At 43.0% G+C, this 15,358-nt stretch overlaps 2 protein-coding genes across 2 annotated transcripts in view; both read right to left on the bottom strand.

Moving 5' to 3' along the window:
* Positions 1 to 9,441, bottom strand: part of LOC129113214 (E3 ubiquitin-protein ligase RNF43) — a 77,977-nt gene extending 68,536 nt beyond the window's left edge. The window contains exon 1 of the mRNA XM_054625415.1: positions 9,196 to 9,441. Coding sequence (XP_054481390.1) covers positions 9,196 to 9,417 — 222 coding nt within the window. The 5' untranslated portion in view covers positions 9,418 to 9,441. The remainder of the gene's footprint in view (positions 1 to 9,195) is intronic.
* Positions 9,442 to 11,198: 1,757 nt separating this feature from the next.
* hsf5 (heat shock transcription factor family member 5) lies at positions 11,199 to 14,856 on the bottom strand. Its single transcript, XM_054625234.1, has 7 exons — positions 14,364 to 14,856; positions 13,810 to 14,124; positions 13,475 to 13,566; positions 12,983 to 13,354; positions 12,629 to 12,745; positions 11,666 to 11,780; positions 11,199 to 11,347 (listed from the first exon to the last, which is right to left on the bottom strand). The coding sequence occupies exons 1-7, from the start codon at positions 14,854 to 14,856 to the stop codon at positions 11,199 to 11,201; spliced, it is 1,653 nt and encodes a 550-aa protein (XP_054481209.1).
* Between the last annotated feature and the right edge of the window lie 502 nt (positions 14,857 to 15,358).

Below are 15,358 nucleotides of genomic sequence, written 5' to 3'. Positions count from 1 at the left end.
ATTGTCATAAGCATAAATCTTGACACACAGGCCTGATATCAGTGGCAGTAAAAACGAGACCCTTTTGAGACATATCTCAGCTCCTAAGAGACAAACGGACCCATGAAGATCTCTACTGCACATATACACTAACTAGTTCCACAACTGTTGCCCCTGATGAGAACCTGGTGCTTCAGTGCAACATGGACAGAAACGAAGAAGCAGAAGCTGTCTGAAAAGTGGTATTGATGGCAGTGGACAGATTTTATGAAATGCATTTGTGAGTGCTTGTGTGTGTGTGTGTGTGTGTGTGTGTGTGTGTGTGTGTGTGTGTGTGTGTGTGTGTGTGTGTGTGTGTGTGTGTGTGTGTGTGTGTGTGTGTGTGTGTGTGTGTGTGTGTGTGTGTGTGTGTGTGTGTAGTGCCCAAGGCCATGTGACAGCAGTTACAACACTGAGCTTTTCTACAAAAACTCCCCGGAGGGTAAGAGGAAAACTTTCTCTGCAGGTGAACGGAGAAGAAAGCATCAGTTAAACACACTTGTCTGGCAGACATACTAAGCCTTTGTCTGATTCAGAACCATGCACTTTTCATTTAGTCCGACCGAGAGAACAGCCATCTATCATGCTGGCAGGCATGTGACTGGAAGTATGATGATCGGCCGTGTTCACAGAGAACAATCATTCACCTTCCGCTCACAGCAGCAGTCGTTAGGAGCAGGCGAGCAACTGCCAAGGGTAAAAACACAGCTGTATTTCAAGCCAAACAACATAATGATAAAGTATATTTCTGTTCAGCTAAAGATATCAGGATATTATCATCAATTACAGGCCATCTGAAGTCAGGAAGACAAGAAAAGGTGAAAGCGAGGACAAACATGTTGACATCATGACTGTAACTGAATTACTAGCGGAGAAAACTTGTTATCTGGTTTACAGTTTATTTTCAAAGTCTCATCGTGAGTTTTGCTAATTGTTCAGCTCACATAGTTGATTATGTGAGCTGAACAATTAGCATAGGACACAGATACAGTCATACATTCCCGTTTCTAGATTAAGTGCTTTAAATTGATTAATCCCAAAACCGCTCCTGTAATTGAATCTCATTGGTATAAACCACACTGTTTACTGTCCACTCTATGTAACAGAACTGTCATAAATTACTGCTAGTACAAACCGACGGCTAAATTACATTAAACACATATTCAACTGGCGAAACACAAAGAGGCTTTTATTGTGAAGGAGCCACAGGAAGCTCAACATATTCTTCAGCAAGGTTGGCACTGCTGGCTCTTCATATCGAGTTTGTTTGGCCGCAGTAAACTTTTCTTTTGTATTTCTAACAAAGGGGCTGCTGTCTTTGCCCAAAGAATTCTGGGATCTGTAGTGTCAAACTGCACTGAACTTTAACTCACTCTATGAGCCAGGCCAGAATTTCATAAATGTGCCAGTATTGGGAAGGTTGTTATTGTTTAATCGATAGCTACTGAATACCCCATGTTGAATAGACCAAACACAGCTAACGTGGCTACACTGCAGTGTGTATTACAGTGTTGCAAGGCCACAGTGGAAGGCCAATATTTTCGTGTCAAGTCACTTTAGTGCTATTTCACATTTACATTCAGCTTTTCTAATTCAATAAATCCAACCCTGCATGCAGCACGGAAGTATGAGGAGCATTACTGAAACTAACACTGAAGCCTTTCTGAGTAGAAGGCAAAAAAAAAAAGAAGAAAAAAAAAAGGTCAAGAACGGGACATGCTGTTTGTTGTTTGGAAGTGACCATGTGACTTCTGCAGACATAAAGCATTTTTTGTCAGCGGCACTATCTCCCTGGATCTGGGGTTACAATATGGCTTTTGTAGTCATGCAGCACTGAAAGATCTAAGTCACTTTGATCCCGCTTAATAGAGTTTGGTAAATGATCTCAGTATGGGAGCTCCGCCTCCTGTGCACGCGCACACACACACACACACACACACACACACACACACACACACACACACACACACACACACACACACACACACACACACACACACACACACACACACACACACACACACACACACACACACACACACACACACACACACACACACACACACACACACTCCCAAAGGCTCACTCATGCTTGTACACACATACATAAAGAATCAGACCGTCACACAGGTGAAAAGCTTCTCTTCTCGCGGATCGTTGAGCCGAGCGTTCAGGCGGAAAAGTAGAAAATGTGCTTCCACTCAGAAGACTTGCTCTGTTCTCACTGCAGATTCTGCTTTTTAAACAATATATGACACGCATGGGAAAAAAGTTCAAATCGTTTTCAGCTTAATGTACAAGAACCAAACTGTGTATGAATTTGCATTGCTGGGAGGTGTTATTGCAGCGGCAAACACAAAGCCATACCAAAATAATAAAAAAAATGCCTGAGAGAGTGACTGGAGGAACCACGGGGAGCCGAAGAGAGGGAGGGAGTTTGTCAGGGAGCATTTATCTGTGGTATGGTGATGACTCTTTTCCTCCAATTCCTCAGCAAACTAAGCGCTTCCTGCCTTTTGAGTGCATGTAGCCATTTTTGCCCTTGAAACTGAAGCACATGCAATGAATTACAGCCGTTTTAAAGAGCTGTCAAGAAACAAGAGAGGACTGGTTGGAGGAGAGGAGGTGAGGAGGAGGAATTTGAAGCCGCGCCGTGGGAGGAAGAGGAGCGAGACAAAAAGAGAAAATGAGAAACTGCAGAGAAGCTTCCGGGCCCCTTTGATGTTAGCAGGAGCCGAGGGGCCGCTTTCGCCACCGCAGGCGGGGCAGATAAATCTACGAGGGACTTCACGATAAAAATCAATATCTATGAAGTCATTTGGCCCAGTTTAACAGGATATTCCCTGTCTGATGATATAACAGCAAAAGCAGAAATGAGGTCCCAAATGAGTACTAACACTTAGGAGTTTAATTCATCACCACAATGCAATTTATGCACACAAACGTATCACAGACAAGCGTTCAACAACTGGTGTATAGAGTCTGTACTCACACACAGCGGGCCTTTGAAATAAATGCTTACGTGGGCGTGCTAACATGCTCCCTATGACAACACCAACAAGTGAATGTGTAACAGGTGTAATGTTTACCATGTTCAACCTTCTTAGCTTAGCATGTTAGCATGCTAACAACATCTGTGACGCATTTAATGAAAACCACGGATGTCGAGCTCATGGTGTCTCACATGGAAACATCAGGGCAAATTTCATGGCAATCCATACAATAGTTATTGTAACGACGACATGACCATCCCTAGAGCAATGCTATAAGCATGAATAACTAGAATTATCACTTCATCATTTTATCCTATTCACGTACAGAAACAAACTGAAAACATAATGTCCCGGCCACAGTTGTGGGGGCATAAATCACTGGACTGGTTGTTAAACTATGATGCGCTTAATTTGCTTACTTTTTCTCCAAAGGCAAGACCAACTATTTCAACTATTCTGATTTCTCCAGTGTTTCACAGTACATGTTTTATAAGCGATCCTGCTGCCATATGGTGCAGTTGTCATCTGTTGCAACATGGTTCTCTGCAAAACTCTATAAATGTGGCCTTGATCCCTGGGGAAGGGAAAGCTTGGCCTGAGCCTTTCCTCTGTACTCCCAGTGGATCGGTTTCAACTGGAAGGTTGGAGGACAGGTGCTTCACTTGACCTGCACCGTCGGGACAAATTCAGAAAGGTTGCACGAGATCCCAATCTCAGTGGGAATGCAAAAATGCCAAGGTATTCAGAACTGTTTAACCCGACATAATTGAATTCCGCTGACCCTGAACACACCCTGGCCACGCCTGGCCACGCCTGGCCCTATGTCAGGTACGGCACCATCAAAGGAAAACGCCTGTGTGTGCGTGTGTGTGTGTGTGTGTGTTTGTATGCGAGTGCATGCGTGTGCTCTTTTATAATCAGGGGTGACTCACTGCCCTAGATTGTAATGGATGTGTGGCTATACACGATGGCACAATTTAAAAGAGCTCCTCCAGTGGCCCCGGTGGTTTCTCAAAGGGAAACACAATAAAACTGCTCCAAAAGAAGAGCGAGACAAAGCCTGTATCATTATCATTTTCGGTTAAGTGTGTATTTATGTGTGTGTGCACCATTTCAAGTTTTTCCACCACTTTGTCTGAGATCAATGAACTGTGTGAATATGAAAGCACACACACACACAAACATAGCGGTGGAGCCGGACAAATCCTCACTTTTGAGGTTTTGTAACGCTGTTTGTTTCAGACCTGGTGTTCCCCTTTCACTCTCCAACTCTCCCTGTCTGTGGGTCGGTTCAAGAAGAAGACCAGTAGTAATGAATTTACCATACTGCATTGTTTGAGTACTAAGCATGTGTGTGTGTTTGCATGCTCTACATAGATATGCTACAAGACCAACGTGGTATTAAGCATGGGACTCTTTTGCATGCGTAGACGGAGACAGTAGCACAACTTTCTCTTGATTTGTGCATGAGGAGAGCTACGAAAAGTAGAAAAGAATGTGTTGTATAATGTCCGTGAATTCCAGACCTGGTCTAATGACTTAAAAAGAAGGGGGCCGGCGGGATTAAGAGATTTGCCATGTTTCCCCCTTACCTGCCTCTCTCCCCTTTTTCTTCCCAGTGCCCCGAGAAACATCTCCAGCAGCCATCTCCTGTGGAAGAGGGGTGGACAGGACGGCACCAGCCGCTGCTTCCTGCTCTGTCAGATCCCCCCCCCCACGCTCAGGAGGAGAAACCATTAGTCCAGAGCTTTGTCTGTAGGTCGGACAACGCGTGGGGGTCTGTTCAAGGCGAGCGACATGGAATGGTGGTCTCAGATCACTGGAGGTTATAGGAGATGATAGGAAAAGCACTAGCGGCGGGCTGAGCTGATGAACATATGGAAATTAAAAAAAAGACCAGCATGTCTAGACGGGAGATCCGAGTGAGCCGGCCACATAAAGGAATGTGAATAATCTCTGTATCAAAAGGTGCTGAGTGTGTTTCTTATGTGATACACTGGCTTCAACAGGTTTTTTTTTTTACACAAACATTAGTTAATCACAGAAAAGTCGGCGTTCTTTTCAACAGCCGCTGTGGCAGAGCGGGGGGAAATTGTGAGCTTATGCCGATTTCATTGGTACCTTTATAGAACTGCCAGTGTGGCTGCGGGGCAGATAGGACTGATAGACGTGTTCTCCTGCTGTTTACGTCGGGGTCTCATATGGGGGACGTGAACTGAGGCTTGCAGCAAAATTCAGGCCTTTTTCTACTGCTGCACCCACTGTTAATGTATTGTAAAAAACAAAACAATTGGACTTCAGAGCCAAATGCGTTGGTTTTTAACCTGGAGGGTGCTCCAGATTCATTAACAAGCAGATAATGGGAGGTTCTTATAAAGGAAAATACAAAATTGAGGGCAAAGCACTAAGTTTATAGTAAACAACGTAGCACTCGTCATTCACAATAGTCATATATTCAGTTATTTTACTGTCAAGATATTCCTTTCCACAGTTTAATTCATCTATATCCATGTTGCTACATACACAAAATATTCTAAAACACTCAAGTCAAACCCATTTTCTGATCCTATCCTGATGATTTTCATATTCTTCACAGTTCTCCCACAATAAGGAGTTTAGAGGGCTGATATGACACCCCCACAAGAAGTTCCAGGGACCTGGACACACTTCAGGAAAATAAATGAATATATATTCATATATATAGCTATGTTATGCCACGTGTACAAAAGCAAAGCTATGCGCAGCAGCACCTCCACATAAAGCGGCGAGGAGCCCCGAGGAGCCCTGGACAGGCTGTTATCTCAATCCAGGGAGATAGGAAGTATGGACAGGAAATCTAGAGGGAGGGTGGGGGAGAGAGGCTAGGGCCCATGTGGGAAGTGCAGTGTAAACAGCCTTCGGTTTTTTAATCATCCCAGCTCACGTTCCGAACTGGACGCGCTTTGATGTTCTCCCTCAGCGCCGCCTCCGCCCTCCCATCCCTCGTTCCCAAATGGCCGTGCCAGAACACGCAGATACCAGCCTCGGACTGCGGAGCCGGGGAGGCACTCAGTACCTAGTGGGACACTGAGGAGGGAGACGGAGGAATGTGAAGTGGTGCACAGTTAACTGGTGTTCAGTCAATTGCCTGCCCTGCCTTAATTATAGCTGATGTATTTAAGGGAGCTCTCAAAGGTCAATTCAACATTTCAAAGTACAAAGACACAAAAATACAGCGCAAGGATGAAAAGAAAGTCAAGATGGCTTAAAGCAACAAAAAAAAAAGAAAAGGTGGAGCCCTTATGATGTTCTCTATGGCTCAATGCCCATTGGAGGATAAACTCAAACTCCTTCTCTCAACAGAGGACAGTCCTCTCAAGTTCAAAGCTATCCCAGAAGCCTTTGCACTTCTCCTCTGGTCATAATGCAAGCTTCGTTTTGGAAAAAAAAGGGGGGAGGGAGTCAAAATTCCTCGGTACTTGTATTTGTCCAAATAGCGCTGGCCGGACCCCAGCCAGTGTTCCAATGAACGTGTTCATTCAGAGGACAGGGCACACTTCCAGGGAGATCACAGTTTAATAGATCAGAGGGAGATGTGTACCAGAGCAAAGTCCCATGACTTTGAGGGGAAAACTGGGAATTCCTTCTATCCCAGGCACTCGTTTGGAGTTCGGTCCTTACATGTGTTAGCAAACAAGATCAGAACAGCATCTGATGATTTATGAGAGAAGAAACTCCAGGTCTGCCTCTACAAAAACGTACATGGCCAAAAGGCTACAATACGTGCAATCTGTACCGTTTGAAGTAACAGTAAAAGAGTGAAAGTTGATCTTTTTCAACGTTGCAAAACACTGTTTAACTTCTAATGCCGAATGCCGCTTTCCTAGAAATCAACTTCCAAAATGTTCTTATAAAACCCTCAAAATCAAGCCAAAGCTCAGAGGAGCAACATGACTATGAAGATCAGCATGGGGCCAAAATGATAAGTAATAACTGTTTATGCTGCTTATGAAAAGTGTCTGTAGCGCTTCAGCGTGGTCCAGAGTGACATCTGGAGTCACTTCTGAGGCAGGAGTTACGCTTACTAGAATACAACTTTCCTTTGTGTTCAGGATAATACATGAACAGTGTTTAAAGAAGGGACAGTTCACCACCAAAATCAAAATACATTTTTTTCCCCTCTTACCTGAAGAGCTATTAATCAATCTAGATTGTTTTGGTGTGAGTTGCCTAATTTCTGAGATATGTGCCGCAGAGAGATTGCCAACACTCGGCAACTCGCACCAAAATTGATAAATTGCACTGCAGGTAAGAGGGAATATATGTATGTTTGATTTTGGGGTGAACTATCCCTTTAACATAGAGAGGAGTAATTGAAGAAAGAAAAACAGTACAAAGACAGTGTGTGAGGCAGAGCATCCATCTATGGAACTCAACCTCCCTTCAAGCCTTCACCCCCCCACCCCCACTCACCCACTGGAAGACAAGAACATAAAGCGGGACCGTAAAGCAGCCTGCAGAGGCGATGAGGACCTGTTGGAACAGGCCTAAGCTGCAACAAAGAGCATCCTGCAGCATATCACCACCTCTGTGCACGGTGGGAACAGCCTGGAAAGAGAGTCTATACCTTCCTTACCTCGGACAGAACCACAATGTGGTACTGGTGCAATCCAGGCAGATATCACTTCTACAGTCTTGATCCCGCTCCGTCACCCATGTGCTGCTTTACAGTGTGTTGCTAAAGCTCCCTGCAGAGACCCACAGGGGGTTATTATATTTTCGTGTATTTCCTCTACAGCACATTTTGTGTTTGGAGCGCTACAAAATACTGCGCAAGGTTTTATGGGGATGTGAAAAAAATAAAGGAAGCTGGAAATCCCAGAGAGCCTGAAGTGTCTCTGATCTCACCTGCGCTGTGATAAGCATCCGTAACATGTTGTCAACATCCCACACAGACAAATCGGCTTTACCTGGAGAGGAAAAACAGCGGCGGCTGTTCGCGGTGTTTTATACAGGGGCTTTACCGTGTAAATCCTTATCAATTATGGCTAACTGCATGCATCTGGCTTGCCATTCACAAAACCTCCCACGCCCAGTGAGTGAGAAGAGACAAGACCCTACAGCACCTCATATCTGTCGTCACGTTTCCCCTGGAGACGGTAAATAAATTGACACAGCCGAGGCTTTAAGCCCCGGGAGCCTTAATCCACTCCTCAATCCTAAATATGCACACTGAATAGAGTGCATACTTTACATTTGCTTTGCATTTTATAAATGGGAAAAAAAAATATGTTGCTCCAATTATAGGTTTGCATGAGTCTAAACATGATTTGCTGAGTTGTTTAAGAGTCTTCGGCCACACCTTCATATTAAAAATGTTGGAAGAGCATTTAAAAGCCAGGAATAGTTAGTGCAAAACAAAGCTGTCATATTTGAAAGAGCACACATTAAAAAAAGAAAAAGTTGGCAACATCAACCAAACCCAGGGTGAAGTAATAAATAGAATGATCAACAAACTAACCTCAATAAACACCTGCATGTCCTCACTATTGTTCAAGGAATTTAAGCAACCAATGGTCACCACAGTATTTGGACTGAAATTTGGCAACAAGTTCAGGTGTTCACATCATTTGATTTATCATCAAGTGGATGCTGTGAAAACGTTTGTCTTAGGCTACAGAAACATGTGGGACCAACAGTCAATCCACAGAAGGACGGACGCACTTAAAGACAGGCGGTGTGTTCTGAAAACTCATTTTCAAATGAACCCTTTTCTTATATATGGATGTTGGATGTTGAATTATTACTCCCCTGTTTCTTTACATAAATATTCAAGTTTAGTAGTTTCTAAATGACCAGTCAGCAGTGGAACATCTACCATAAGAATAGCCAGTGGGAGAGTCTATTCGGACAAAATGGTTACCAGAGCAACAGGCCATTTCAACTGTATATCAATGTCAAAAGGATGCCATGCCACAAGGCTGTCCGTCAAGACCACATATTCCCACTCATCAACATTGCTGAGTGTCTTTGAGCAAGGCATTCAATTCCTGACAGCTTTCAGGGGCGCTATGTTCTCTCAGGAGAGCCTGTAGTGAGTGTGACACAGCTGCACAACTCTGACAGCAGGTGGGCACCAGCACCAGTGGGTTCTGTGTGTGCAGGTGAAGGAGTGCACCTGTGTTGGTAACTTATGACACCTCACCTGCATGAGTTTCCCCTCCGCGTAGCCTTCGCTTCCTCTCACGAACACCCCCTTCAGAGTGAGAGGCTTCCCCGCCGGCTCGGGGTTCAGCAGGGCCACCTTGATGACCGCTCGGAGGACCGGCCGCTCGGCCTCCAGGCCCGGCTGGCCCAGCACCACCTGCAGGGCCGCCATGAGCAGCCACGGCCAGAGCCCGGCCAGGAGCCGCTGCGGGACGGTCATGGCCTCGGCTGCAGCGGCGGGGCCCGACCGCACATGGTGGACTTCAAAGCAGGCGAGCACCGCGGACAGACGGGCGGAGGGAATATTAATATATATATATATATGTATGTATGTATGTATATGTATATATGTATATGTATGTATGTATATATGTATGTATGTATGTATGTATGTATGTATGTATGTATGTGTATATATGTATATGTATGTATGTATGTATGTATGTATGTATATGTATATGTATATATGTATGTATGTATGTATGTATGTATGTATGTGTATATATGTATATGTATGTATGTATGTATGTATGTATGTATGTATGTATGTATGTATGTATATATGTATATGTATATGTATGTATGGATGGATAGGTCCCACTTCTTCTTCCTGCCGAGGCGACAAAATGCTAAATAGATAGAATCCAAAGTTTCAGAGCACTGCCATCATAATGCGTGAATGTCCCAAAACTTCCATTCAGCACCAGAGTTAATATTCAGAAGAAAAGCCTTTGGTTCAGTGCCAAACAGAAGAAAAACTCCGAGATGCAACAAGCTGGGATGAACTTGTATCCAGTGTCTTTAGTCTTCACACACATCAGATGTGCTCATGTGTTGCGTGTTTCTTTGCGTGGTGTCTGAGCTGCTGTATCCTCTCAGCAGCGGGTCACTCTTCATCCACACTGCTGTCCGTACGGACACCAACGTGACAGCCTTCACTCTACCTCACTGATCACACTCTACCTCACTGATCACACTCTACCTCACTGATCACACTTTACCTCACTGATCACACTCTACCTCACTGATCACACTCTACCTCACTGATCACACTTTACCTCACTGATCACACTCTACCTCACTGATCACACTCTACCTCACTGATCACACTGATCACACTTTACCTCACTGATCACACTTTACCTCACTGATCACACTTTACCTCACTGATCACACTTTACCTCACTGATCACACTCTACCTCACTGATCACACTCTACCTCACTGATCACACTTTACCTCACTGATCACACTCTACCTCACTGATCACACTTTACCTCACTGATCACACTCTACCTCACTGATCACACTCTACCTCACTGATCACACTCTACCTCACTGATCACACTCTACCTCACTGATCACACTCTACCTCACTGATCACACTCTACCTCACTGATCACACTCTACCTCACTGATCACACTCTACCTCACTTTACCTCACTCTACCTCACTGATCACACTGGTCTGGAGGTCGCTCATCCCGTGGACACCACGTTTCCCGGATAAATCCACACAGAAAGCGACAGTTTGAGCTGCAGAGGCCGGGCTGCAGGGTGCCGGCGGACAGTTATAAGACATGTTGATATTATGGTTACAACCGAAAGAGTTTTGCGAAAAATAATCCTCAAAAGAAGTTGTTAAACCAGCCGCTGTATCTAATTATTAACCAAAGCAAACGGACCTCTGACTGACGTCTTACTCTGAAAACCAAGAGCGACTTCTCCGACAGACTCTTCTTTCCTCCAGTCGGGCTTCATTTAAACAAACTCACTGTGGAGGAAAAACGCACACACACGCACACACACACATGCACACGCACACACACACATGCACACGCACACACACACACGCACACATTCCCTGGGTTCAGTGGCTCCGCTGTAAGAACTTAGATCCTCCTGAGAAAATGAATTGTTTATCACAAACCCATCAACGACTGCGGAGGAGCAACACTACACAAAGTACGGGATAAAGTGGTCCAGACTCCTGGTGAGCTCCGTTAGAGGTCGATGCCGCGGAGAGACGGTGTGCAGGTGTGAGTCCGTCCCAGAGGTCTACCTGCCGGACTGCCTGTCTGTCGCTGGGATTCATTGACGCTCTCTACCTGCTCACTGTGCTGGTGCCTTCGCGTGCTGTCGGAGAGTGGAGCTTTATTGAAACGACGCACATGTAGGAGCAGATGTGTCAGGGGAAGGCTGGATGTTTGGCAGCTGATTCAAACGAGAGAGAGACCGTGTTAACAAATGTTGTTACAGGTACATTAAATTAGCATTATGACGCAACTGTCAAAATTACGGTAAATTCACGAGAGGTATTTACTCCTATTTTCACGCAATGTGATGTCAATTTGTAGTCTTTAAATATTAAACACAATTTAAGTACTGCAGTTGTTACGGGCTTTGTTTTCAACCCAAAACACTTGCAAGTTTCAGAATGTAATAAAAAATAGTTACAGTGATAACAAACGAGGAGTTTCCGAGTAGCACCTGAAGGCCACATTGCAGAGTGAGGGCGGGGCAGAGCAGTGGCGCTGACCAGCAACGCGCAGTGGCGCTGACCAGCAACGCGCAAGTGGCGCCCTCTAGTGGTGCACATGTACAGGACCAGCACACAGGTGTAAGGAGGAATAACTAGAGATACCCACACACAACAAACCATCCTGCTGTATTATCCGAAATACATTTCACTTTATTATCATATTTGTACACACTTGCCTCAGTTACACGTTTTAAAACACAACCTTTAAAGTGATACAGCAAAAAATAAAAGGTTGGGAAAAGCAACCACCACCAAGTCCCCATCAAAAAGCAAACGATCACTAGTAGATCTAATGATTATATTTTATGCAATTCATTCAATGTTTTCTCCCCCGTCACAACAGTTAAAACTTGCTTTGACAAACACTAGCGTTTATGCTATTAAAAGTAGAGAGTAAGTCAAACATCTGTACATTAAAATAAGGACAGGCTGAGTTAGCCCTGTTTCAGCAAATCTGTATAAATTAAACTATAAATTACAATTCGTAAAAAGCATCACACTTTATATACTACTGTGTTAAAAATGTAGAGGTAAAAATTTGCTTTACAATTTATTTTTAAATTGTAAAGCAATAAGGACTTTTGAGTGTTACTTAAATTATTGCATTTTTCAAAGTCACTTACAATAAAGAAACGCACATATGAACAACAAAAGTTATTTTACAATTCTTGAAAAAAATAAGATTACAATTTGAACACATCCACAAAGTTTTGCACAACAAAGAATCATTAAAATGGAGAATAAAGTCACATTCTGGAATGAATAAAAACTCCCTGTCACATGCCAATCATATCAACAAGTTGACATCAAAAGGAGAAATATATAAATATAAATGCATTTCCTTCCACCAGTTTTATTCTGAATGTGCTCCCTAAATGATTAATATCTTACATAAAGATTTGTTGGACTTCGTGTGCATGTGCTGTTGTAGGCCTGACTGGTGTCCGTCAGAGTGTCGTTAACCTCAACACTTATAACCTCAGTGTCCTTTGCATCATCAATGGTAACCTTGCCAGAGCACATAGAAAACATTAGCAAATGACGTAAAGGTCTTCTGCTAGGTTGTTACACATTATCTAGTAGATATAAATACCTTATTATATGTAAAAAAAATACATATCATGGATGAATATTTCTATGTGCGAACTGCCAGACAAGACGTCCCCCAGTTTTTCCCTGGCAAAGTATCTTGTCTTTATATAAAAAGCTAAATTCTTTGAGGAGCTCTACAATATCTAGGCTTACCTTGAATATGGCATCTTCCGGCATTTGCTCAGGCGGTGAAATCACAGATTCCTCCTGCTGTTGGAATGTGACTAGATCAGCCCTGCCTGTCACAGCCACACTGGGTCCAGGAGATAAAGAGTTAGCTTTGGTGGTGCTGGCAGGGCTGTCACACAGCACAGTGTTAGCGGAGAACGGCACTAACACAGGGCCTGGCTTCTGCGGGGTCACAACTCTAACCAGGCTGCTATTGGGAGGAGTTTGCATCACCTCATCTGCAATCTGGAAAATTGTGTCCAAGTTAATGTCACATTTTTTCGCCTCCTGGTGTTCCATGTTCTTTGAGTCCTGGTTGTTGTCCAAATGACACAACACATTCACAGGATAGCTTGCCTAAAACAGTAAAATAAAAAGAAATGTTCTAGACAGAGTACATGTTGACAAACCTCCATCCTCCTTGACTACTCACAGATCTGGTGTAAGGCATTGATTACATGATTCCAATTCACCTACCTGGTAATAACTGTGGGTAGAGAAGGACCCTGTCTGAAGCCCACTACCTGCCATTTGTGATGCCACAAGGTTCGGATGGTAGCACTGGCAAACTTCAAGAAGGATAAAAGATATTATTTGAGATTATAAAATGCAGAATCCGTGTTGAAACCTACACTTTCGCATTCCTAATGAAAAATGATATTTAGTCAATACACATTAGTATATTTTAGTATTTTACAACTACATTTTAGCTGAAAAAAAATTCTACTCATGCACAATTTAAGTGGTGTAACCCGTGTGGGTAATAACTGTTCCACTCGAATTCCTAACAGGTTAACCGATGTCATGCTCACGTGGGGAATAGTAGCCAGGCTGATATTGCGCATTAAAAGTGAAATTTGGATTTCCGTGGTTTGCGCAGGCCATTAAACTTTGCTGAATGTGCATGGCAGTGGAGCTGGAGGCCGCTGCAGTGTAGTGCTGGCTCAAAGATACAGGTATCCCTTTGTCTGAAGCAAAGACAGTAGGCGAAAGAGCTGCACCGTGACCCCTCGTCAGGAACCGTGGTGGGACGGGGGTTCCATTGTGAGCCGTCATGGCCTGATATTTGTTTGGATGGTAAGGATGAGTGGACTCCTGATGAGTGGGGCTCATCAGAGAGTAACTGCCTGCAGAAACTGTAGAAAATCAAAGCATGACAACAACCTGTTAGACAGTTGGTAGTTATTCATAATGATTTTCAATGTGGTGTTTATGGACCCTTTCCAGTCATGAAGGGATTAAGAAAAATGATATTTTTTTACATCAATGTTCACTGTAACCCCAAACTGAAACTTGTGTGACCATTACAATGGGTTCCCTCGATCTAAAGCTACTCCCCCACTGACAGGCATGCAGTGACTCTTGCCTCTTTTCCCATCTTTATCTCTGCCGTCGCCCGCACTGTATCGCAGGTATCGACTCGGGGGCCGGTTTCTCACGTCCAGACCAGCTTGTATCTTGGCCTTGTTGTGGACGGTCAGTCTCCTCAGACTGGCGACACGTTCAGGCTGGTTTCTCTTGAAGTTGGGGTTGTAGAAATAATGATACTGCACGTGGTCCGCGGCGTCACTGTCTATTACAGTTGCGTCGGCTTTCTTGAAGCCGTACAGATTGAGCTGACGGACGAAGCTCGAGAAGTTGGTGGTTTTGAAGGCGTCCGCGTTGACCGACTCGCCGCCGCCGCTGCTGCTGGGAGACAGGACCTTCTCCTCGAAGAGATGCTGGTCGATGACCACGGTCTGGCCCAGCTTGTCCCAGCTGATGGCTCGAGTTACCGGGTTGTTCACCAGACGCCAAAGTTTGGCAGGGAAGTTATTAGGGTTGATGCTCTCAGGGAGGGGACTTTCACTCACATCCATGCTTTTGCCTGCAGAATTGGACAACATATACATATAGTTAGGTGTGTGTGTGTGTATATATATATACATATATATATATATATATATATATATATATATATATATATATATATATATATATATATATATATATATATATACATATATACATATATATATATATATATATACACATATATATATATATATATACATATATATATATATATATATATATATATATATATATATATATATATATATATATATATATATATATATATATATATATATATATATATATATATATATATATATATATATATATATATATATATGTATATATATATATATATATATATATATATATATATATACATATATATATATATATATATATATATATATATATATATATATATATATATATATATATATATATATATATATATATATATATATATATATATATATATATATATATATGTGTATATATATATATATATATATATATATACATACA

The sequence above is a fragment of the Anoplopoma fimbria genome, chromosome 24 (genome assembly GCF_027596085.1).
Source record: "Anoplopoma fimbria isolate UVic2021 breed Golden Eagle Sablefish chromosome 24, Afim_UVic_2022, whole genome shotgun sequence".
Lineage (NCBI taxonomy): Eukaryota > Metazoa > Chordata > Actinopteri > Perciformes > Anoplopomatidae > Anoplopoma > Anoplopoma fimbria.
This window is presented reverse-complemented; position numbering and strand designations above follow the sequence as displayed.

Bases quoted from the DNA above. Each gene is read 5' to 3' on its own strand.
- hsf5 (XM_054625234.1), bottom strand. From the start codon at position 14,856: ATGGATGTGAGTGAAAGTCCCCTCCCTGAGAGCATCAACCCTAATAAC. The intron at 11,781-12,628 runs GTAAGATATTAA...GTGCACCACTAG, and splicing joins GAAGTCCAACAAATCTTTAT to AGGGCGCCACTTGCGCGTTG. The intron at 11,348-11,665 runs GTTTGTTATCAC...GTTTCAATAAAG, and splicing joins GTGCTACTCGGAAACTCCTC to CTCCACTCTCCGACAGCACG.